This window comes from Entelurus aequoreus, linkage group LG05 (genome assembly GCF_033978785.1).
Source record: "Entelurus aequoreus isolate RoL-2023_Sb linkage group LG05, RoL_Eaeq_v1.1, whole genome shotgun sequence".
NCBI lineage: Eukaryota > Metazoa > Chordata > Actinopteri > Syngnathiformes > Syngnathidae > Entelurus > Entelurus aequoreus.
Window position 1 is genome coordinate 24,254,540 of NC_084735.1, and position 25,064 is coordinate 24,279,603.

At 40.1% G+C, this 25,064-nt stretch overlaps 1 protein-coding gene across 1 annotated transcript in view; it reads left to right on the forward strand.

The window, feature by feature from the left end:
• Nucleotides 1-25,064, forward strand: part of LOC133650349 (hippocalcin-like protein 4) — a 68,039-nt gene that overhangs the window by 31,507 nt on the left and 11,468 nt on the right. The window contains exons 2-3 of the mRNA XM_062047489.1: nucleotides 22,619-22,794; nucleotides 24,622-24,837. Of these exons, the coding sequence (XP_061903473.1) occupies nucleotides 22,633-22,794; nucleotides 24,622-24,837 (378 nt within the window). The 5' untranslated portion in view covers nucleotides 22,619-22,632. The remainder of the gene's footprint in view (nucleotides 1-22,618; nucleotides 22,795-24,621; nucleotides 24,838-25,064) is intronic.

Genomic DNA, 25,064 nt, shown 5'->3' on the forward strand with positions numbered 1-25,064 from the left:
AGACCGGAAGAGCGAGACGGGGAGAAGAGGCGAGTGCTGAAAAGCGACCAGAGAAGGAGGTTTATTGAAAAATAAACAAAATCGCCAAACCTGTCATGTCCGTCATTGGTGGTCCAAGGAACCCGGAGGAACGAGACCTCCACAGTGGCTTTTTCTCATTTTTTGGTATTTTCCTGTAGCAGTTTCGTGTCTTCCTTTGAGCGACATTTCCCGCATCTACTTTGTTTTAGCAATCAAGAATATTTCAAGCGGCCGAAATGAAGGGTGGCTGGCATCTCCCTTAAAGATAGGGTGAGAAGTTCAGTCACCCGAGAGAGACTCGGAGTCTAGAGCCGCTGCTCCTTTGCTTGGAAAGGAACCAGCTTAGGTGGTTCGGGCATCTCGTGCGGACGCCTCACGAGCGTCTCCCTAGGGAGGTCCTCGTTGCACGTCCCACTGGGAGGAGACCCCGCGGCAGACCAAGGACCAGATGGGGGGGATTACATCTCCTCTCTGGCCTGGGAACGCTTCGGAATTCCCCAGGAGGAAGTCGTAAATGTTGCTCTGGAGAGGGAAGTCTGGGGTTCTATGCTGGAGCTGTTGTCCCCGCGACCCGATTCCGAATAAGCGGTTGAAGATGGATGGATGTATGGAATATTTCAGTTCTTTTTATCCTTCTCTGTGGGGACATTGTTGATTGTCACGTCATGTTCGGGTGTACTTTGTGGACGCCGTCTTTACAACATAGTAAGTCTTTGCTGTCGTCCAGCATTCTGTTTTTGTTTACTTTGTAGCCAGTTCAGTTCTAGTTTCGTTCTGCATAGCCTTCCCTAAGCCTCAATGCCTTTTTCTTAGGGGCACTCACCTTTTGTTTATTTTTGGTTTACGCATTAGACACCTTTTTACCTGCACGCTGCCTACCGCTGTTTCCGACATCTACAAAGCAATTCGCTACTCTATGTAAGAGTATTACACGGTTACTCTGCCGAGCTCTAGACAGCACCGACACTCAACAGCAACACATCATTTGCAGACTATAATTACTGGTTTGCAAAAAATACAAATTCTCTGAACCCGTTGATGATATTACGGACCGTAGATGGTGAAATTCCTTGCAATAACTGGTTGAGAAAGGTTTTTCTTAAACTGTTCAACAATTTGCTCACGCATTTGTTGACAAAGTGGTGACCCTCGCCCCATCCTTGTTTGTGAATGACTGAGCATTTCATGGAATCTACTTTTATACCCAATCATGGCACCCACCTGTTCCCAATTTGCCTGTTCACCTGTGGGATGTTCCAAATAAGTGTTTGATGAGCATTCCTCAACTTTATCAGTATTTATTGCCACCTTTCCCAACTTCTTTGTCACGTGTTGCTGGCATCAAATTCTAAAGTTAATGATTATTTGCACAAAAAAAAATGTGTATCAGTTTGAACATCAAATATGTTGTCTTTGTAGCATATTCAACTGAATATGGGTTAAAAAGGATTTACAAATCATTGTATTCCGTTTATATTTACATCTAACACAATTTCCCAACTCATATGGAAACAGGGTTTGTATTTTTAACCCAAATAGGTGAAACTAGATAATCTCCCACGACACACCAGACTGTATCTCACGGCATGCTAGTGTGCCGCGGCACAGTGGTTAAAAAACACTGGTGTAGACCACAAGGAAGTGTTTTACATGTACAAAAAAAATCATAATATGACCCCTCGAATGCGCCTTTTGTATGAAAATAGACCTGACTAGACCCGCTCATCGGCAGTGCGCCTTATAATCCGGTGCGCCCTATGGTCCGGAAAAATACGGCAACCTTGTTAGCGCGACGTAATTCCCAAAAAAAAAAACCCCAGACGTGTGTCGAGCGTTTGGTGCTTTAAATCGCACACCCAGCGACTGACATTATTGATCGCGGGCGCGGCGTAACCAATGGCGTGGTGAGATTGGGAGCGATGTTCCAGCAGCATGTCCAATCCGCTTAAAGAGCCAGAAAGTGACGCATTAACAGTCTCCCGCACACTTGCAGCCATGATTATTCCTGTTTACTATCAGTCTGACAGCTGGAATGAGAGAGTGAACATGCGTTAGTTAAGGCCGCCCTCACTTGTCCAACGCCTGTTGCTAGAATTTACAGCCTGCCGCCTTCTTGCCCCCGTCTGTCTTCGTCACCTCTTCGCAAGTCGTCTCCCCCCCTCAGAGGTGAGACTCCACATTGAGTCATACATTCGTTTTTTTTTGTCCTGCGTCATGACACTGCATGACACGTCTTTCTCGTATTAGATCTCAACTACAGGTGTTCCCAATAAGGTGAGTGTGTTGCTGTCAAAGACGTCACCGCTTAGCACACCAGCAGCTTGTTGCCACGACAACTGAAGATCCTTTGATGACATCTTGATTGTGTTGGCAGAGGGGTTCTTACATTTTTTGACCTCGGGGCCCAACTCTTCCACTACAGAGGGACCTGGGGCCCACTGAAATATTGACACTGAATTAGTCATTTTACTGTTGATTATAATCGTATTCAATATTTTTATCGAACCTACATACAGTTCACAAACTTGTCAAAGGATATGGAAGCATGTGTTAATCACAGAGATTATTATTTATTTAACAAAAAAAATAAAAAAAATAGTTAGGGCTTAGGTTAGAAAAATAAACAACTGACATTTTTTTCAACATTCAAATGTGTTGCACTAAAATAAACTAAATTAATAATTATGTTTCTTAACTAAACTGTTAAAAAAATAAGTCCAAATGAAAATACAGCTTCACCACTTTAGTCATATTTTTTGCGCTTAAGAAATTTTCCATTACTTTAGTTTGTTTGTTTGAGTTGGTCACGTCAATGTCTTTATTAGGAATGTCAGGTTCAAACACTGATGACATCTATTAAACAGGACAAGAAGCAAAGAATTAAACCGAAACAGAATTAAACTTGGCTCAATTGAGGAGAGACGTCTGGGCTGTACTCTTGAACAGTCTCCATCACGCTCTGGCGAAAAATTGTACGCCTCCTTCTTTTATTTGGACTTTCCCTGATTACATGGCAACAGCTGTTTCTAAGGGAGGGGGGTCGTAAACTGCCATCGCCTTTGATTACAAAACAGTTCAAAGAAAAGGTCGTAAAACAGTTCAAAGAAGAGGTCCCTGGAGGGCAGTCAGGTCCTGCTTCCTCTTCGCTTTGTAGTTTGTGGGTCAAGACAATATATTTCTGTTGATTACAATACATGAAAGAAACAGAACACCTTCATGTTGCTCCCCATCCTACACAGTGGAGTTTTACAAGCCTTTTGCTTGGTAGTTTCAAAGACAGCTTTTGTCTTCTCGCCGGGAACTCATGGCAACACAAAGTTTTGTGAAAATCTGCGAAAATTATTGATAGTATAGCACCGCTAAAGCAAAAAAGGGCCCCTAAAAGGCGCACCCCATGGTTTACAGAAGAAATTAGAGCTCATAAATTATCATGTAGAAAACTGGAACGCAAATGGCGCGCGACTAAACTTGAGGTTTTCCATCAAGCATGGAGTGATAGTTTAATAACTTATAAACGCATGCTTACCTTAGCTAAAGCTAAATACTACTCAAATCTCATCCGCCTCAACAAAAACGATCCTAAATTTCTGTTTAGTACAGTAGCATCGCTAACCCAACAAGGGACTCCTCCCAGTAGCTCCACCCACTCGGCAGATGATTTTATGAATTTCTTTAATAAGAAAATTGAACTCATTAGAAAGGAGATTAAAGACAACGCATCCCAGCTACAACTGGGTTCTATTAACACAAATACGACTGTATATACGACGGACACTGCCCTCCAAAATAGTCTCTCTATTTTTGATGAAATAACATTAGAGGAATTATTACAGCGTGTAAGTGGGATAAAACAAACAACATGTTTACTTGACCCACTTCCTGGGAAACTTATCAAGGAACTATTTGTATTATTAGGTCCATCAGTGTTAAATATTATAAACTTATCACTTTCCTCCGGCACTGTTCCCCTAGCATTCAAAAAAGCGGTTATTCATCCTCTGCTCAAAAGACCTAACCTCGATCCTGACCTCATGGTAAACTACCGACCGGTCTCCCACCTTCCGTTTATTTCCAAAATTCTCGAAAAAACTGTTGCACAGCAGCTAAATGAGCACTTAGTGACTAACAATCTCTGTGAACCTTTTCAATCCGGTTTCAGGGCAAATCACTCTACGGAGACAGCCCTCGCAAAAATGAGTAATGATCTATTGCTAACGATGGATTCTGATGCGTCATCTATGTTGCTGCTTCTTGATCTTAGCGCCGCTTTCGATACCGTCGATCATAATATTTTATTAGAGCGTATCAAAACGCGTATTGGTATGTCAGACTTAGCCTTGTCTTGGTTTAACTCTTATCTTACTGACAGGATGCAGTGCGTCTCCCATAACAATGTGACCTCGGACTATGTCAAGGTAACGTGCGGAGTTCCCCAGGGTTCGGTTCTTGGCCCTGCACTCTTTAGTATTTACATGCTGCCGCTAGGTGACATCATACGCAAATACGGTGTTAGCTTTCACTGTTATGCTGATGACACTCAACTCTACATGCCCCTAAAGCTGACCAACACGCCGGACTGTAGTCAGCTGGAGGCGTGTCTTAATGAAATTAAACAATGGATGTCCGCTAACTTTTTGCAACTCAACGCTAAGAAAACGGAAATGCTGATTATCGGTCCTGCTAGACACCAACATCTATTTAATAATACCACCTTAACATTTGACAACCAAACAATTAAACAAGGAGACTCGGTAAAGAATCTGGGTATTATCTTCGACCCAACTCTCTCGTTTGAGTCACACATTAAGAGTGTTACTAAAACGGCCTTCTTTCATCTCCGTAATATCGCTAAAATTCGTTCCATCTTGTCCACTAGCGACGCTGAGATCATTATTCATGCGTTCGTTACGTCTCGTCTCGATTACTGTAACGTATTATTTTCGGGCCTCCCTATGTCTAGCATTAAAAGATTACAGTTGGTACAAAATGCGGCTGCAAGGCTTTTGACAAAAACAAGAAAGTTTGATCATATTACGCCTATACTGGCTCACTTGCACTGGCTTCCTGTGCACTTAAGATGCGACTTTAAGGTTTTACTACTTACGTATAAAATATTACACGGTTTAGCTCCAGCCTATCTCGCCGATTGTATTGTACCATATGTCCCGACAAGAAATCTGCGTTCAAAGAACTCCGGCTTATTAGTGATTCCCAGAGCCAAAAAAAAGTCTGCGGGCTATAGAGCGTTTTCTATTCGGGCTCCAGTACTCTGGAATGCCCTCCCGGTAACAGTTAGAGATGCTACCTCAGTAGAAGCATTTAAGTCCCATCTTAAAACTCATTTGTATAATCTAGCCTTTAAATAGACCCCCCCTTTTTTAGACCAGTTGATCTGCCGTTTCTTTTCTTCTCTCCTCTTCTCCCCTGTCCCTTGCGAGGGGGAGTCGCATAGGTCCGGTGGCCATGGATGAAGTGCTGGCTGTCCAGAGCCGGGACCCCGGGTGGACCACTAGCCTGTGCATCGGTTGGGGACATCTCTGCGCTGCTGACCCGTCTCCGCTCGGGATGGTTTCCTGTTGGCCCCGCTGTGGACTGGACTCCCGCTGATGTGTTGGATCCACTGTGGACTGGACTTTCACAATGTTATGTCAGACCCACTCGACATCCGTTGCTTTCGGTCTCCCCTAGAGGGGGGGGGGTTACCCACATATGCGGTCCTCTCCAAGGTTTCTCATAGTCATTCACCGACGTCCCACTGGGGTGAGTTTTTCCTTGCCCGTATGTGGGCTCTGTACCGAGGATGTCGTTGTGGCTTGTACAGCCCTTTGAGACACTTGTGATTTAGGGCTATATAAATAAACATTGATTGATTGATTGATTGATTGATAAAAGGTGCTGTCCACGCATGTGGCCACTAAGGCCATCTCACGTTTTCTGGGATTCCATTCTTTTACAGCGAATTACGTCAAATAGAGGTTCTTTTAAATCAAGTGGTCATGAAGTGTTATTAAAATGACTGATGGCTCTTGTCAACATTTATGCTCATTCAGTGGCAGCAGCTTGGAGACACTACGGACCAACGAGTCAAAATAAACCACTAAAAGGACAGTGAACAAAATCATTGGGACTGATTGCCCAAGAGGTCTTGCGCTGGATTTTGTAGAAAAAGCATCTAAATGACAAAACCGGGCTAAAAAAAAACCACACCGGAGTGAAAGCCAATTATAATAAATTGTTATAATCTAACTGTTGCCATCATCATTATTGATTGATTGATCATAAAGCAGTGGTTCTTTAGGGGTTCGGTGAGTCGGCCTCAGGGGTTCGACAGGAGGTCAAGACACGCCCGACTCATTGTGTAAATAAAAACTTCTCCCTGTCGGCGTATTATGGATACCCCCAAACAATGTTCCCTCTAATTTTCCATATGCGTGAGCAAACGCAAAAACTCCTTGAGCATTCGGTGGAGCGCATGTGAGCGACGTCAGACGTGCACGTGCACTGTGGTCACACCTGCAGCACACCTGTCCCAAACCTGACTAAATAACAAGTTCAATGTTTTATTATTATAATCAAATGACAGCAGTCATTTCCATGAGATTATTTTCTAATATAAGTGTTTTGGCCCACTTACAATGACTATAACATATTGTTTTTCATGAGCTGTGTACTAGTATTATATGTCTGGGTGGGGGTCCTACTTTAGAAATAATGTGTACCCCTTTCAGATATCGCATTTAGTTCCCACTTAAACATTCCAGGGTTTCCCACACATTCATTTATTTGTGGCGGCCCGCCACGAAAGAATTACGTCCGCCACAAATAAAAAAATAAATAAAATAAAAATAAAAAATAAAATAAAAAAAAGTTTATTTTATTTCTATTTTTTTTGTCCTCTTTAGCTTCTCAGGCAAATCATATAGTTGATGTAGATGCCCATATCGGCTGTTCAGATTGACTTTACAAAAGAGAAGTGTAGAATACTTCTCTTGTTGCCTTATTTGTATTTGACTTGTTTAAATGTATTTATATTAGAAACACAACATGTGTATATAACAAAGGGTGCAAAGTCTGCAGGCAGTAGGAAACACATGGTTAAGTGTAGGGAGTAAAACTGATGGCAGTCTAAAGTTCAAGATTTTTGGAACTCTTTGTTCAGTGGATCAGATGTTTGATGAAGCTCTGTGTCTATCTACCACCACTACTGTTTTCTGTTTATTTGTTACTGACTGTGGCAGGACACCTCTGCCTCTGTTTCACTTTATGTTGCTGGTAAATAATATGGTTGTAGTAGTAGGCTAAAGTAAAATGATTTAGTATGCACTAATTAAAGGGGCAGAGCTTTAAGACATTTTAGCTTTTATATTTTATAAGATATATTTTTTGTAAGAACCACAATTAATAAATATATTTCAGTGAATAACTTATTGTTCAAATCTGTATATAAATATGTACATAAAGTGTTGTAATTATATTGTAAAATGGATGGATGGACGTTTAAAACAAAACTGTTATTATTAATTAGTAAGTATACATTTTTTGCGCCTTTTTAGAGAAAATCAAATCATTGTAGTGAATTATGCAAATTACTCGATGATGTCATGGTGACCACGCCCATAGCCACGCCCCCACCGCCACAGGTATCTTGGCAGTTTATGGGAAACACTGCATGATTCACATGTTGCACAAATAGATGTAAACATGGGATTATGTGTACATTCCTGTGACTTTCTGTTTGTAAAATATATCTTTATTAGTATTTCTTTAATATAACAACATCATTTTATGATTACCGTTCGGGTTCGGTGAATGCGCATATGAAACTGGTGGGGTTCGGTACCTCCAACAAGGTCAAGAACCACTGTCATAAAGACTATGTGAAACAAGCGGATGTTAACAGGCTGAGCCTTCTTTTGAAATATGGACCACAAAAAAGGTCCGTAAAATGCCAAAGAAAAGCAAAACATAGGTGGGTAATGTTCTGTTGCTCGCTGAACTTAAGTCTGGTTAATTGTTAAGTACATGGTACATGCCAATGGTTGGTTCTTCCAAGTTTTGTGTGACTTTGCCATGTTTGTTTTCTTTCAGACATGCTTAAACAACATGTGGTTACATCTACAAAAAAAAATAATTCACTTAAAATGTTTGTTTGCTTACCTTTTGTCATTTAAGTGTACATAAAAGAAAGGAAAGTGTGGAAAAAAAGATCAAAAAGCAAATAGGAGTTAAGTAGAAAAAGCACCCGGAGAGTGCAGACCTCTACCAGGTGTGATCTCTCAATAGTAAAAACAAGTCCTGAATCCAGACGGTGATCCGGATCAGCCACAGAATGTAATCACTTGTTCCTTATCCCACTTCTTACTAATCCGCTGATAACTTTTTTGAGATATCCGTAGCGGAATAAAAGGAACGTAGTGAAGTCTCTTGTCAGGGAGCCACTGTCTTTGTCTCGGTGGGTGGAGGCGGTACAACCAGGATACACGCACAGAAATTGAAGCTCGTCGCATAACGTAGATAATGTACACTAGGGAATGGATTAATTTCTGGGTGGATCTTGCGTGAGGGGAAGGTTGAGGTTAATCATTTTGCTGAATATAGCAACGGACCCTGTGGTCAAAGTTGGAATAGCCACAAAACACTGCCATCTGACAGCACCCCTCCCCGCCCCTCCCCTCAATTTGTCACATTTTATGTGTCAGGTAAACCCAAAATGTAATGACCTGTTCCTTGGCCCATTTCAGACATTTCTTGAAAGTTGAATCCAAATGTGCCCATAACTTTCTGAGTTAGCGGAATGAAAGCCGTGTCTTGTCAGTAATCCACTGTCTTTGTCCCTGTGGGTGGAGGCGGGACCGCTAGCATACGCGCACAGGCGTTTGAAGCTTGTAACGTAAACGTAGTAGAAATGATCCGGTTCAGAAAATGTTAAAATATTAAAAAAAAGATAATACCACAATTGTCCTAGATCCGTGATTTTCAACCTTTTTAAAAAAAAAAACGAAACTCAGTTGACAATAATAAAAAAAATAATAATAATAATAAATTGTATTTGTAAAAAGCACTTTACATTGAGCAAACAACCTCAAAGTGCTACAGTGTAATTAAAATAAAAATAAAAAGATAATAATAAAAATAAATAAAAATAAAAACTAGAACTAGCACGCATACATCTAAAAAAGCCTTTTTGAGAAGCATCCACAGTCTGTGGTGCCCTCATGTGGTCAGGGAGAGCGTTCCACAGACTGGGAGCGGCGGAGCAGAAAGCCCCGTCTCCCATTGTTCGTAGCTTTAGTAAGTCGTTGTCGCGATTGTTGGACATGACTTTAAAGCAGACCTGGGCATTGTGCGGCCCGCGGGCCGCATCCGGCCCTTTGTACGTCCCTGTCCGGCCCGCGTGAGGCCAATTATAAATTACAAAATAAATTTTAAAAAGCATCTATTTCGAGTGTGCAATACAACGGTGCTGCTTTTGTTTTGAAAAGCGTTATTTGTATTACTTCCGTGTGGACGTATGCTCGTGCGCGCAGCTGCAATCTCAAATTACAAAATAAATTTAAAAAAACATCTTTGTCGTGCGTGCAATACAACTGTGCTGCTTTTATTTTGAAAAGTGTTATATGTGCGTATGTCCTGTGAGGGAAGGCGCACAGCGACTAAAAAGAGAAAAGTTGATGACGAATGGCGTGTTTTCAACAAGACAAGTAAAGGTAAAGCTGTGTGCTTATTTGTGGTACACACGTTGCTGTGTTTAAAGAATATAGTGTAACGACCTGATGAAGTAGATGTTGTCTTCTTGAGTTGCGTAAATGAGGAGTGAGGAGACGTGCGTGTGAAAGGAACGAGATATGTTGAGCTGTGTTAGTATAGCTTGCTCAATAAAAGTTTAAAAAGAGCGTCAGACTTGGTGTGCACTTCTTCTGGACGCTACAATTGGTGGCAGAAGTAAAACTTTGCGCATACTGCACTGTTTGTGTGCTACGTCATCGGGAGGTACGTGCCACGTGAGGAGCTCGCCGCAAAGAGAGAGAGAGAGAGAGAGAGAGAGCGTTTACAGGTGCAGCCACGCTGCTTGCCACGGGGGGAATTCCGCCCTCAATGAAGACTCCCAGGTTTGATGGCAAGGCGAACTGGGAGGCATTTCATCCCACTTCTGACATCAATTGTAGCGTCCAGAAGAAGTGCACACCAAGTCTGATGCACTTTTTAAACTTTTATTGAGCATGCTATACTAACACTGCTCAACTTATCTCGTTCTTTCCAAAAGGAAAACCAATCCTCACTCCTCATTTCCGCAACAGCAACGCTTCCTCCTTCTTCGCCAATCACCTTACAGGCGTGCTACGTTCACAACGTTTTCTTATCTGGTTAAATAAAGGTTTTACAACAAAGAGGATGCAGGATAAAGTGACAGAAATTGAAATTTTTGTATTGTAATATACATCAGGAAGTGTTGTGTAAGAAAATGTTAAAAATAAAACCATCAAAAGCCATCTGCTTTTGTATAAAGATAAGTTAGGTTAAATGAAAATATTATTATTATTATTATCTATCTTACGGTATATCAAAAATAATTTGAGCAAAATTTAATTGAAATATTGTCAGTGTGGCCCTCCAGCAGTGCTCGGGTTGCTCATGCGGCCCCCGGTAAAAATTAATTGCCCACCCCTGCTTTAAAGCATAACCAAGCATGCGTCAATATAGCTCTTGTCTCAAAGTAGGTGTACTGTCACCACCTGTCACATCACCCCCTGACTTATTTTGAGGTTTTTGCTGTTTTCCTGTGTGTAGTGTTTTAGTTCTTGTCTTGCGCTCCTATTTTGGTGGCTTTTTCTCTTTTTTTTTTATATTTTCCTGTAGCAGTTTCATGTCTTCCTTTGAGCGATATTTCCCGCATCTACTCTGTTTTAGCAATCAAGAATATTTCAGTTGTTTTTATCCTTCTTTGTGGGGACATTGTTGATTGTCATGTCATGTTCGGATGTACATTGTCTCTGCTCCACAGTAAGTCTTTGCTGTCGTCCAGCATTCTGTTTTTGTTTACTTTGTAGCCAGTTCAGTTTTAGTCTCGTTCTGCATAGCCTTCCCTAAACTTCAATGCCTTTTCTTAGGGCCACTCACCTTTTTTTTAATTTTTGGTTTAAGCATTAGACACCTTTTTACCTGCACGGTGCCTCCCGCTGTTTACGACATCTACAAAGCAATTAGCTACCGGCTGCCACCTACTGATATGGAAAAGTATTACACGGTTACTCTGCTGAGCTCTAGACAGCACCGACACTCAACAACAACACATCATTTGCAGACTATAATTACTGGTTTGCAAAAAATATTTTTAACCCAAATAGGTGAAATTAGATCATCTCCCACGGCACACCAGACTGTATTTCACGGCACACTGGTGTGCCGCGGCACAGTGGTTGAAAAACACTGTCCTAGATGATATGAATAGGTTGAAAAATGTTGACGTGGTAACAGTTTCAATGCAGGAAATGTCTTTTTACTATTGAAAGCAGCAACCAGCACCACACTAAAATGAACTTGTCAAATAGAAGGAGGCAACATCACACAGCAAACAACGCACACACACACTACTACTACTACTACTACTACTACCTGGGAATACCGAAAAACAAATCAATGATTGAAGTGACAATTTTGCAGTCATACAATACTCTGTTTGTGGACAAGAAGACAAGACAGCTGTCGAAGCACACTCAGTTCCTTTATTGACCACATGTGGTCAATAAAGATTCAACAGATCCACTGTAGAGCTAACAAGCACAGCTGAGCTAATGCTACTCTGTCTGGCACTCTCGCCGATGTCACACGTCACTTAGCAACCGGCAGCGCCTTTTAAAAAGGCACACGCTCACACGCACTCTGCTTTCATGAAACGTCTTTCAACTGTATACAGTATGCCAGATTTTTTTTTTAAATGTTGTTTTAAGTAACGCAATTAGTTCCTATTGTAATTAATTAAATGTATTATTATTTTTATATTTATTATATTTATCATTGATATTTATTGTATTATATATTATATTATATATTTATTATATAGAGAGCAATTCCGTTACTAATTTAATTCCTTTTTTGGGCAAAATAACAAGTAACTATAATCAATTACAATTTTCCAAACACTGGGTACTACTGTATACTGAATGGTACTCTAAAATCCAAAACGTACTGACACTGAAGTAAATGAACCGAGGGAACGTTGTATTACACAGCAGAAACACAACGAATGTTGTAATAGCAGTGAGAAACTGTTTAGTCAGCATTAATGCCACTATATAGTTCCTCGTAAACATGAGTATGCTTGAGTTTCGCACCAACAGCTGAGTAGTGCCATCGACATTTAAAGCGAATGGTTTAGTACAGGCAATTATTTTGACTTGGGGGCCAAATTTTGAGAAAAAAATGTGTCTGGGGGCCGGAATATCTAATTTTAGGAACACTAACACAAAACCTCACAATAATGTCTGATTGAATGCTAAAAACGTTATGACAGACCGCCTGAAAAAAGTAGCGGGGGGGGGGGGTATATTGTAGCGTCCCGGAAGAGTTAGTGCTGCAAGGGGTTCTGGGTATTTGTTCTGTTGTGTTTATGTTGTGTTACGGTGCGGATGTTCTCCCGACATGTGTTTGTCATTCTTGTTTGGTGTGGGTTCACAGTGTGGCGCATATTTGTAACAGTGTTAAAGTTGTTTATACGTTCACCCTCAGTGTGACCTGTATGGCTGTTGACCAAGAATGCCTTGCATTCACTTGTGTGTGTCAAAAAAAAGTAGATATTATGTGATTGGGCCGGCACGCAAAGGCAGTGTGTCATGACGCGGTCTATGAGATGTTCGTTTTCCCGAGTTACAAGGAAGGTTGGAGTGGACAAGACGTGCAGGTAAAGACATGATTTTATTTTAACACTAACAAAAGGTACAAAACTAAAAGCGCGCACAAAGGCGAAGAACAAACTTTACTAATGAAACAAAAACTAGCACTTGGGCAAAAAACTATGAACATGAAACAAATAAACACTTACTGTGACAAGAATATAGACAAAACTCACTTGCATGGAACATGGGTAGCATGGGTAGCAGAAGTCAAACAGAGTTAATGTCGCCAGGCTGACTTCCTGGCAACTATCGGGTTAAATAGTCTTGAACATGATTAATGACAGGTGTGTGAGTCCAAATGAATCAGGTGCGTGACATGAGGACAGGTGAAAACTAATGGGTTATCATGGAAACGAAACAAACAAGAGTGCACAAAGAGTCCAAAAACCAAACCGAACATAACCAAAACAAAACATGATCACACAGACATTTAAGGCACACCCCCAAAATTGTTGTCTGGGTGGAAATCGGGAGAGATTCGGGAGAATGGTTGCCCCGGGAGATTTTCGGAAGGGGCACTGAAATTCGGGAGTCTCCCGGGAAAATCGGGAGGGTTGGCAAGTATAACTGGGAGACACAACTGCTCTGTACTTCTCCCTATGTCCGTGTAGCACTCCGTACAGCGGCGTTTTTTAAATAGTCATAAATTTAACTTTTTGAAACCGATACCGATAATTTCCGATATTACATTTTAAAGCATTTATCGGCCGATAATATCGGCAGTCCGATATTATCGGACATCTCTAATTTGAATACTTTGTATTAGGGATGTCTGATAATGGCTTTTTGCCGATATCCGATATTGTCCAACTCTTTAATTACCGATACCGATATCAACCGATACCAATATATACAGTCGTGGAATTAACACATTATTATGCCTAATTTGGACAACCAGGTATGGTGAAGATAAGGTCCTTTTAAAAAAAAAATAAAATAAAATAAGATAAATAAATTAAAAACATTTTCTTGAATAAAAAAGAAAGCATAACAATATAAAAACAGTTACATAGAAACTAGTAATTAATGAAAATAAGTAAAATTAACTGTTAAAGGTTAGTACTATTAGTGGACCAGCAGCACGCACAATCATGTGTGCTTACGGACTGTATCCCTTGCAGACTGTATTGGCGTGGCCAGGGGCGTCACTAGCTTTTAAGGACAGGGGGGGCTTAGCCCCCAGGAGATGCACAGGATGCAAACGAACGGAGCGCAAGAGCACAAAACTTCACAAACAGCTAATAAAGACTTAGAAATTAATAATTGTTATTATTATTATTTCAGTGGGTTTATTTTCAATGTGTGTTCAGTACAACAACAAACATGGGTTTGCACAGTGGCATTTTGTTTACAGCATCAACAAGAAACAATTACTTCCATGATCCTTCAAGATACACTGAAACACAGTGAAAGTCATGGCATTAGCCTCTATGTTATTCATTCACAACATAGAGGCTAATGCCACCACTTTAGCTCACAATACAATAATTGTTTGTTCCCAAATATTCTGAAGTTGCACAGATTACATTTTGGGCACATATGTGACTAAAATGGTTGTAAATTCAAGCCCTGGAAATATTACTTAATTACTTGAATTAAAGTAATATCTGGATCGGGATAATTTGGCTTGTTTATAATATATTTATATATATATACAGTATATTATGGCAAGCCGTTAAGGAAATTAAATTAAGTCCGAATAGAAATGAGAAACTTTTATATATACTGTAAATAAGAACGAGTTAAGAGTCCGTCTGCTGATCTGAAAAAGAGCCAAAGCTGTCCAAGAGCTGAGGGACCATCTTCAAAGTGCAATGCTGAAACAAATAATGCAAACAATAAAATGTAACTTCCAGGGCTTGAGATTAACGTAGTCCCGTCGTCCCGGGGACGGTAAAAAAATGCACGGGACGAAATTAAATGCTCCCCGGGACGACGGCTTTTAACCATTTTTTTCTTTTCTTTTTATGTATTTATTCATTTTACATTTTATATTAAATGTCTTGGTTTTTCCACCCTCTGAAAATCCTATGAAATGTTTAACAAGCCATCCTATAATAATACAACAGCTATTAATGTAACAATACAATAAAACAAATATATTTAATGATGTTTTTTTCATTATTTTAACAATAGGCTAATGTATATTACTTTATATAGATTCTACAAGAAACACAAAACTTAAAAACTAAATTATTTACAATTGCAGACACAAGGTTCTTGTTCTGCAGTGCTGTGTGCTAATGTGCTTCGTACACCTGCAGGACCGCAAGCAAGGTCGCAGAAAAAATGTGGACTGGATTTTGAGGGATATCGGCATTTTCTATATGAACAAGTGGAATGGATTCGATACCGACGCACTAAAGGGGCTCTCTACCTCACGCTATAAGTGAGGGGAAACTGAGTGAATAACGACAGGTTATATGATTATTTATTTTAACTCATATTCGGGCCACTTTATAATGAATATGTTGGCATGTATTTGCCAAAAAACCCAAAAAAAAAACTTTTTTTTTTTTTTTTTTTTTTAAAAACACCAAATTATTTAGGGGGGCTTAAGAACATTTTAGGGGGGCTTGAGCCCCCCTAAAATAGGTCTAACAACGCCAATGGGCTTGAGCCCCCCTAAAATAGGTCTAACAACGCCAATGGGCGTGGCAAAGTTGGTAGAGTGGCCGTGCCAGCAATTGGAGGTTTGCTGGTTACTGGGGTTCAATCCCCACCTTCTACCATCCTAGTCACGTCCGCTGTGTCCTTGGGCAAGGCACTTCACCCTTGCTCCTGATGGCTGCTGGTTAGCGCCTTGCATGGCAGCTCCCGCCATCAGTGTGTGAATGTGTGTGTGAATGGGTGAATGTGGAAATACTGTCAAAAGTGCTTTGAGTACCTAGAAGGTAGAAAATCACTATACAAGTATAACCCATTTATCATTTATCATTTATATGTAATGTAGGAACCAGGGGCCGTACTTATCAAGCTTCTTAGAGTGCCATTTTACACTTAAGTCCTGAGAATTTGCGAAATTTAGTCCTACTCTCAAACTTAAGAATAAAAGCTTTTTATCAACGTTCTTAAGTCTAAGAATCACTCCTACTCTCCACGATATTTAAGAGACCTTCAGAGGTGTCTTAAGTGGTTAGGAGTTGCCAGCAGGGGATGGCACTGAGGCGAGAGAGACGTGCGCGAACGTTCAGGGTACGGAACAATGTTTTTTTTTTTTGATGACGAGCAGCTGATCAAACGGTATCGTTTAGACAGAGCGGATATTATTTTTGTCACAGATTTAATACTTTTCGATTCCTTGTTGATTTCTGCATGTGTCTGCAGTGGGCTAGTATATATAGAGCCACCCACACCAGTTTCAAATTAGTTGCCTAATTAATGAATGGGAAAGAAAATGTTATGACAGTAGCGTATGTGTGTGGCCGTGAGGTGAGTGACGTCAGTGAGTGTGTGGGCGAGAGAAGAGAGGGAGCGGTAGCGTGAGTGCCGGCGGGGACTAGTTTGTTTTGTATTATTTTGTAGTTTATTGTCAAAATATACACTCCCATTGTCCACTTAAATATTTCCAAGATATTTCTTTATTCTTAGACAACGGATTCCCTTCCGTGATTGGTCATTTCTATGGACAGAGAAATGACGTCACCTAAAATTCCGTTTACGGCACATAGTTATGTCGTAATTCAGCTCTGAGTGTGACACTTAAGATTCAGTCCTACACTTCGCTGAAAGTGTGAGTAAGACGCTTGATAACTAACTTTTAAGTGCAGCTTTCAGCGAAGAATTTATTTACTCTTAAGTCAACTCTTAGCAGACTTCTTAGGAGTAATTCTAAGAAGCTTGATAAGTACGGCCCCAGAATATTAATAACAGAAAGAAACAACCCTTTTGTGTGAAGGAGTGTGAATGGGGGAAGGAGATTTTTTGGTTTGGTGCACTAATTGTAAGTGTATCTTGTGTTTTTTATGTTGATTTAATAAAAAATATAAAAAAATAAAAAAACAATACCGATAATAAAAAAAAACGATACCGATAATTTCCGATATTACATTTTAAAGCGTGTATCGGCATTTATCATCTCTACCTTGTATAGTTCAAGACTTACGGCCATTTGAGAACATCACTGCACATCCTAATGGCAGCTACAGTTTCCATCTTAAAGATCTAAAAAAATTTATTTTGGAATGTCCGGCGAGCCAGATTGAAAAGCCTAACGGCCCCAGGGCCTTAATTTGCCCAGATCTGGTTTAGTATCATGATTTTTATGACATTCTGTAAAACATTTTCTTAAATGTACAACCTCAGGGTCTTGCATTTCCACTTAAATTGTGTCCAAACCTGCATCCTTTATAAATCCAGAGATGCTGGATTGTCTACTTCTTAAAGATTCTGGCATCCTGGGAATAATCTGCATGAACTTGACGTCGCTCCCTCTGTTGCCGTCACCGGCGGTGTTTATTTTGATTCCCTCGAAACGGGGGATTGGTTTTCTGATGTGTTTCGCCTCGCCTGGCTAATGGAGCGTCTCGCCGCCACGCGGAGGAAAAACGCTTATTATGTGCCGCATTCGCTTCCCTAACCGAGGGTGATGAATCTCATTTGTCTCAGTAGGTGGCCAAGAAACATTCAAACGCAACCGTAGCGATGGAGCCATTCCACAATCCTCAGGCATCGCTCGCTGCGTTTGTTAGACGTTTTCAGATGGCGGCTAACCTTTTCACCACGTCCCAGATTGGTATTCTCTTTATGCGTCTACCTTCCGTTGTGAACCCCCCCCCATGCTGTCATGCAGCATCCAGACGTCACGATGCAGCGTGTGGGGATATAAATGACCGCGGAGCACACAAGCAGGGGGATATTTTTGCCGCAAAGCTCCTGGATGTTCGGTTTTAGGGGTGGCCGGCCGTGTCCTGGTGCGGAAGTGTGAAAGCCGTCGGACGGGGGCGATGACTCATGGATGGCGTCACCAGGGCACCGCAGTGGGCCACGGTGTTGGGGAAATATATGTGCGTGTGGAGGTTAGTGGCTTATTCCGCAGGGTAACGAGACATTTTATGTCCAGAAGAGCTATCAAGAGCATTATTAACCTTATGGCCCGAAACGGGTATTATGTGTGTTCCTTATGTGACATGATTGTTCATTTTGAAGCTTAGCGGTCTATAATTCTTAACGATTTGTGTGGTGTTCAGGTCTGTGGGACCCGTTTTCATTTTTAATTAAAAGAAAAATGATACAACTAATTAATTTTTCAAACCGAGACTCACTGGCTTTGGCTCATTTTCTGTGAAGAACATATATCAGAATACATATTTAATGACCACACACCATACACCCCCCTACACATGTCTGGGTCCACTGGACCCAGGGCTAATAGAAGTGTAGAAAAACACGCGCACACACACACACACATACATACACACACATACAGCAGGCTTAGACAGGAGGAGGACAGAGTGTTGGTACACAGGACATCAGAGGGTCAAATGTGCGAGAAAATGAGAGCAGACAGTGTTGACAAACAATGTTGCAACCTTGTGTGGGAACCGCAGGTGCAGAAACACAAAAGAAGAATCCCTGAGGGATGCAGAAACTGGCAGAGAAGTTTTCCGTGCAACGTTCATATTGTTGTTACTCAGCCAGCGTTTGTGGGTCTGATGGACCCGTTGCATTTTGTGGCTTTTAATGCCTCACAATCAAACACTTATATGTTCAAATACTGAACAGATGTTTACCTGAATAGATGTTTACCTTATCCCAATAAATATCTGTGCAGTATTTTAATATAAAAGTGTTTGATTGTGAGGCATTAAAAGCCACAAAATGCAACGGGTCCATCAAACCCACAAACACTTTTATGTTAAAATACTAAACAGATGTTTACCTTATCCCAATAAACATCTGTTCAGTATTATAACATAAAAATGTTTGATTGTGAGGCATTAAAAGCCACAAAATGCAACGGGTCCATCAGACCCACAAACACTTTTATGTTAAAATACTGAACAGATGTTTACCTTATCCCAATAAACATCTGTTCAGTATTTTAACGTGGAAGTGTTTGTGGGTCTGATGGACCCGTTGCATTTTGTGGCTTTTAATGCCTCACAATCAAACATTTTTATGTTAAAATACTGAACAGATGTTTACCTTATCCCAATAAACATCTGTGCAGTATTTTAACATACAAATGTTTGATTGTGAGGCATTAAAAGCCACAAAATGCAACGGGTCCATCAGACCCACAAACACTTTTATGTTAAAATACTGAACAGATGTTTACCTTATCCCAATAAACATCTGTTCAGTATTTTAACATGAAAGTGTTTGTGGGTCTGATGGACCCGTTGCATTTTGTGGCTTTTAATGCCTCACAATCAAACATTTGTATGTTGAAATACTGAACAGATGTTTACCTGAATAGATGTTTACCTTATCCCAATAAACATCTGTTCAGTATTTTAACATAAAAGTGTTTGATTGTGAGGCATTAAAAGCCACAAAATGCAACGGGTCCATCACACCCACAAACGCTGGCTGAGTAACAACAATATGAACATTACACAAGGGTTAAAAGAAAATTGCATGAGTTTTTTGATCGCAGAGGTGTTAGAAAAGGATATAAACAAAGTATATATAGTACGTTTTGGTCCCTTTTACCCTATTATGACAGCTATTTTTTAACAGACTGAAATCCTGGTATATTACTATGCTTTTTCCATGGAAACCGAATTAATATCATTTTTGTCGATTAAAAGACACAAAAATATGGTTTGGATCATAGGCGCCGATCTACATTTCTGCCAGTGGGTGCTCGGTGTGTGTGTATTAGTGTTGTCCCGATACCAATTGGTACCGGCGCCAAAAGTATTTTGGTACTTTTCTAAATAAAGGGCACCACAAAAAATGGCATTATTGGCTTTATTTTAACAAAAAAATCTTAGGCTACATTAAACATATGTTTTTTTATTGCAATTTAATCCTTAAATAAAATAGTGAACATACAAGACATACAACTTGTCTTTTAGTAGTAAGTAAACAAACAAAGGCTCCTAATTAGTCTGCTGACGTATGCAGTAACATATTGTGTCATTTATCATTCTATTATTTTGTCAACATTATTAAGGACAAGTGGTAGAAAATGAAATATTAATCTACTTGTTCATTTACTGTTAATATCTGCCTTCTTCTGTTGTTTGATACTTTACATTAGTTTTGGATGATACCACAAATTTGGGTATCCTCATGTGTCCAGGGACATATTTCTTGAGTTTATAAACATAAGATACATTTTAAAAAACCGAAAGAAGATTTTGTGATGTTAAAAAATATCGATGTAATCATAGTAGTATCGACTAGATACGCTATTGTACGTGGTATCATTACAGTGGATGTTAGGTGTAGATCCACCAATGGCGTTTGTTTGTATTGTAGCATCCCGGAAGAGTTGGTGCTGCAGGGAATTCTGGGGAATTTGTTCTGTAGTGTTTATGTTGTGTTGCGGTGCAAATATTCTTCCAATATGTGTTTGTCGTCATTGTTTAGTGTGGTTCCACTATATGGCACATGTTTATGACAGTGTTGGCGTTGTTCATACGGCCACCCTTAGTGTGACATGTATGGCTGTTGATTAAGTTGGATCGTGTGCAGTGTGTTCAAAGTCAAGATGAGTATGTCATTAGTTCATCATCGGACACAATGAAATCTTGGTTAAGTTTTGTTAACCCTGTAAGACCCAAATATAGAAAAACCTAAAAAAAAAAAATTTGACCTTTCAGATGTTGTTGTAGGAGGCATTTGATGCAGGAATTGAAGAGTTAAAAAAAAATGTTTATGTATGTTTTTAGAGAAATGTTGTAATATTGCAACATTGGGCTTTGATGGGGGCAGAATTTCTGTATTTGTTTTCACGTTGTCTGAACAACTAAGGGTTCATTTGCAGGCTTGATTGCTTACTTATCCCCATAACGGTATATACCATTAATAATAATCACACATTAGTTATGTTTTTATGAAGTCATTTATTACAAATATAAAAAATATGAAACAAGATACAACTCTTAAAAAACGCTTTTCCCCCTCTTTTTTTCTTTTCATGACATTGGTCATGAAGACTTTCATTGGTGGTGAAGGTCTTAAAAACAGTCCCTGTCGTCTGTAAAATGTCTGTAGAATGTATATTATCCATATATAGAGAAATACTTCAGCCAGTGATGTAGTGGAGGGAATACAACCTGTTTGAGCCCACTGCAACAAGCCAGCTATTTTGATCACTACATTCACCCAGTGTTGTATAATTGCAACAATTATATAACAAGCTCTAAATGAAATTTGATGCATCTGTTCCACAACAACTACATATGTACATGCCCTAGACATTGTAATAACAACCAACAAATATATAAATGACATTTTAATTACTTGAATCTGATGAATCCATCCCAATGAAATAGATTTTGTTCGAAGGAAACCTTGAGAGGTTGTGTGAGTTCATGGCCAGAAGGCGTGACTTACAAACAAATGTACGATCCAATAGCCTTGTGAGACTGAAAAATAGGACCCAATGACTATGTAAATGTAGTAAAAAATATATATATACACTACCGTTCAAAAGTTTGGGGTCACATTGAAATGTCCTTATTTTTGAAGGAAAAGCACTGTACTTTTCAATGAAGATAACTTTAAACTAGTCTTAACTTTAAAGAAATACACTCTATACATTGCTAATGTGGTAAATGACTATTCTAGCTGCAAATGTCTGGTTTTTGGTGCAATATCTACATAGGTGTATAGAGGCCCATTTCCAGCAACTATCACTCCAGTGTTCTAATGGTACAATGTGTTTGCTCATTGGCTCAGAAGGCTAATTGATGATTAGAAAACCCTTGTGCAATCATGTTCACACATGTGAAAACAGTTTAGCTCGTTACAGAAGCTACAAAACGGACCTTCCTCTGAGCAGATTGAGTTTCTGGAGCATCACATTTGTGGGGTCAATTAAACGCTCAAAATGGCCAGAAAAAGAGAACTTTCACCTGAAACTCGACAGTCTATTCTTGTTCTTAGAAATGAAGGCTATTCCACAAAATTGTTTGGGTGACCCCAAACTTTTGAACGGTAGTGTATATATAACAGATTGTTTTTTAGGACGGTTAAAGGTAACGTTGTCATTTTACAACAAGGGGTGTTACAGGGTTAATTATGGATTATATAATATGTGACTTTTTATTACATAAAACGGAACTTATCTCGACACGAATTTAACAACATCAAGATTGTTTTTTCTAAAATTGTTTAAAAGATTGAAAGTTACCATCGGCTCCACGTGGGCCCCGAACCTATGGTTTGGAGCTCGATGGCAGTCATGTTTGCTAACCAATCTTTTTGCTCAAATTTGACAGACGCGTACTTGTCAGAGTCCTAAAGGCGTGCAGTAAATTGTGCGTGGGTCTGGTTCCAAACATTGTGGGCGATTGACAGTCAGCCTGATTTCAAAATGGTTGCATCACGAAGAAGACTAAACACATTTAAAGCCAACACAAGCACACGCCTCAGCTCCACTTCCGCATGCACGTTTCTTGTTTGTCCCCGTCCTTGGAGAGAGTGTGCTATATCAAGCACAGAGGGACAGTGCATTCCCGCTGTGCTTATCACCAAGCACCCTCTCACCTGTATTGGTAACTAACTCCCCCCCCCTTCCCCTCCAGAGAGGTGAGGCATCATGGGGAAACACAACAGCAAGCTGGCCCCGGAGGTCCTGGACGACCTGACCAAGAACACGGAATTCAACGAGGCCGAGCTGAAGCAGTGGTACAAAGGCTTCCTGAAAGACTGCCCTTCCGGCATCCTCAACCTGGAGGAGTTTCAGCAGCTCTACGTCAAGGTCAGGCCTCGCTTGCTCGCTCTGGTTGTGTGGGGGAGGCGGTTACAGAAATGTGCATCCCCTACAGGCGGAATCCTACTTTTTGTCGCAGTTATATAAATATTAATGACTCAGTTGGAACATTATTAACTCAGCAGGGCAGTGTTTTCCAACCGTTTTTGAGCCAAGGCACGTTTTTTGCGTTGAAAAAATCCGGAGGCACACCACCAGCAGAAATCATTAATAAACGAAACTCAGTTGACAGTAAAAAGTCGTTGTCGCAATTGTTTGAGTTTGAGTTTGAGTTTGAGTTTATTTGGAACATGCAAGCATACAACATGATACATCACAATTTCCAGTTTCTCTTTTCAACATGTTCGAAAAGGAGTAGGAAGAAGCAGAGCTTATTTAATCCTACCCCTTTTCTTTACATAACAGTTGCTGAAACTTTTTTTATTCACTTCCTGTTCTCAATTTTTTCACAATAAACTCCATATGTAATCACAATAAAAATAAATAAATAAATAATAGTAAGAATTTAATAATAATAATTGGTGAAGAAAGTCATATTTCATATGATGAGATAAGTAAGATTACTTTAAGAATGAATGAATGGATGGATGAAATAAATTGAAAATGTTTGTCATGGTTCTTCTTCTTTGTACTTTGTAAACACTTTAAGTTTGAAGAGTTTCTTGAAGTGGATCATATTAGTACATTGTTTGATTGCTTTGCTTAATCCATTCCATAATCTAATTCCACATACTGATATACTGAAGGTCTTAAGTGTTGTACGTGCGTACAAATGTTTTAAATTACATTTTTCTCTAAGATTATATTTCTCCTCTTTTGTTGAGAAGAATTGTTGTATATTCTTGGGTAGCAGGTTATAGTTTGCTTTGTGCATAATTTTAGCTGTTTGCAAATTCACTATGTCGTGGAATTTCAGTATCTTTGATTCAATAAATAAAGGATTTGTATGTTCTCTATATCCAACATTATGTATTATTCTAACTGATCTTTTTTGTAACACCGTTAATGAATGAAGTGTACTTGTTGGATATGACTTTAAACCATAACCAAGCATGCATCAATATAGCTCTTGTCTCAAAGTAGGTGTACTGTCACCACCTGTCACATCACCCCCTGACTTATTTGGACTTCTTTGCTGTTTCCCTGTGTGTAGTGTAGCTTTTTCTCTTTTTTCTGTATTTTCCTGTAGCAGTTTCATGTCTTCCTTTGAGCGATATTTCCCGCATCTACTTTGTTTTAGCAATCAAGAATATTTCAGTTGTTTTTTAGCCTTCTTTGTGGGGACACTGTTGATTGTCATGTCATGTTCGGATGTACATTGTGGACGTCGTCTTTGCTCCACAGTAAGTCTTTGCTGTCGTCCAGCATTCTGTTTTTGTTTACTTTGTAGCCAGTTCAGTTTTAGTCTCGTTCTGCATAGCCTTCCTTAAGCTTCAATGCCTTTTCTTAGGGGGAATTCACCTTTTGTTTATTTTTGGTTTAAGCATTAGACACCTTTTTACCTGCACACTGCCTCCCGCTGTTTCTGACATCTACAAAGCAATTAGCTACCGGCTGCCACCTACTGATATGGAAGAGTATTACACGGTTACTCTGCCGAGCTCTAGACAGCACCGACACTCAACAACAACACATCATTTGCAGACTATAATTACTGGTTTGCAAAAAATATTTTTTACCCAAATAGATCATCTCCTACGGAACACCAGACTGTGTGGTTAAAAAACACAGCAGTAGGGTACTCTGACTCATCACCATCCAGTCCGCCATCTTGGCCCTTCCCCGCTGCATTTATCTTATGTTTATATTTTACAGTTTTTCCCGTATGGTGACGCCTCCAAGTTTGCCCAGCACGCTTTCCGGACGTTTGACAAAAACGGCGACGGCACCATCGACTTCAGGGAGTTCATCTGCGCCCTGTCCATCACCTCCAGGGGCAGCTTTGAGCAGAAACTCAACTGGGCCTTCAACATGTACGACCTGGACGGTGACGGCAAGATCACACGCATGGAGATGCTGGAGATCATCGAGGTAGGGGTCTACGGCCGGGGATGGGCACCGAGACCTGGTTCCATGATGGCACCGGTGCTAACATAAACTGTAGTAACCAGACCGAAAAAAAGGAAAATGCTATTGCTGCCGTCATTTCGGTGCTAAATGAAAGGTGCTCAAAGATTCGAAACCCGTAACGGTTCAATCTGTTTCCCATTCCTGCGCGACGATTCGATTCAACACGATTCGCGATTAAAACTGAACTC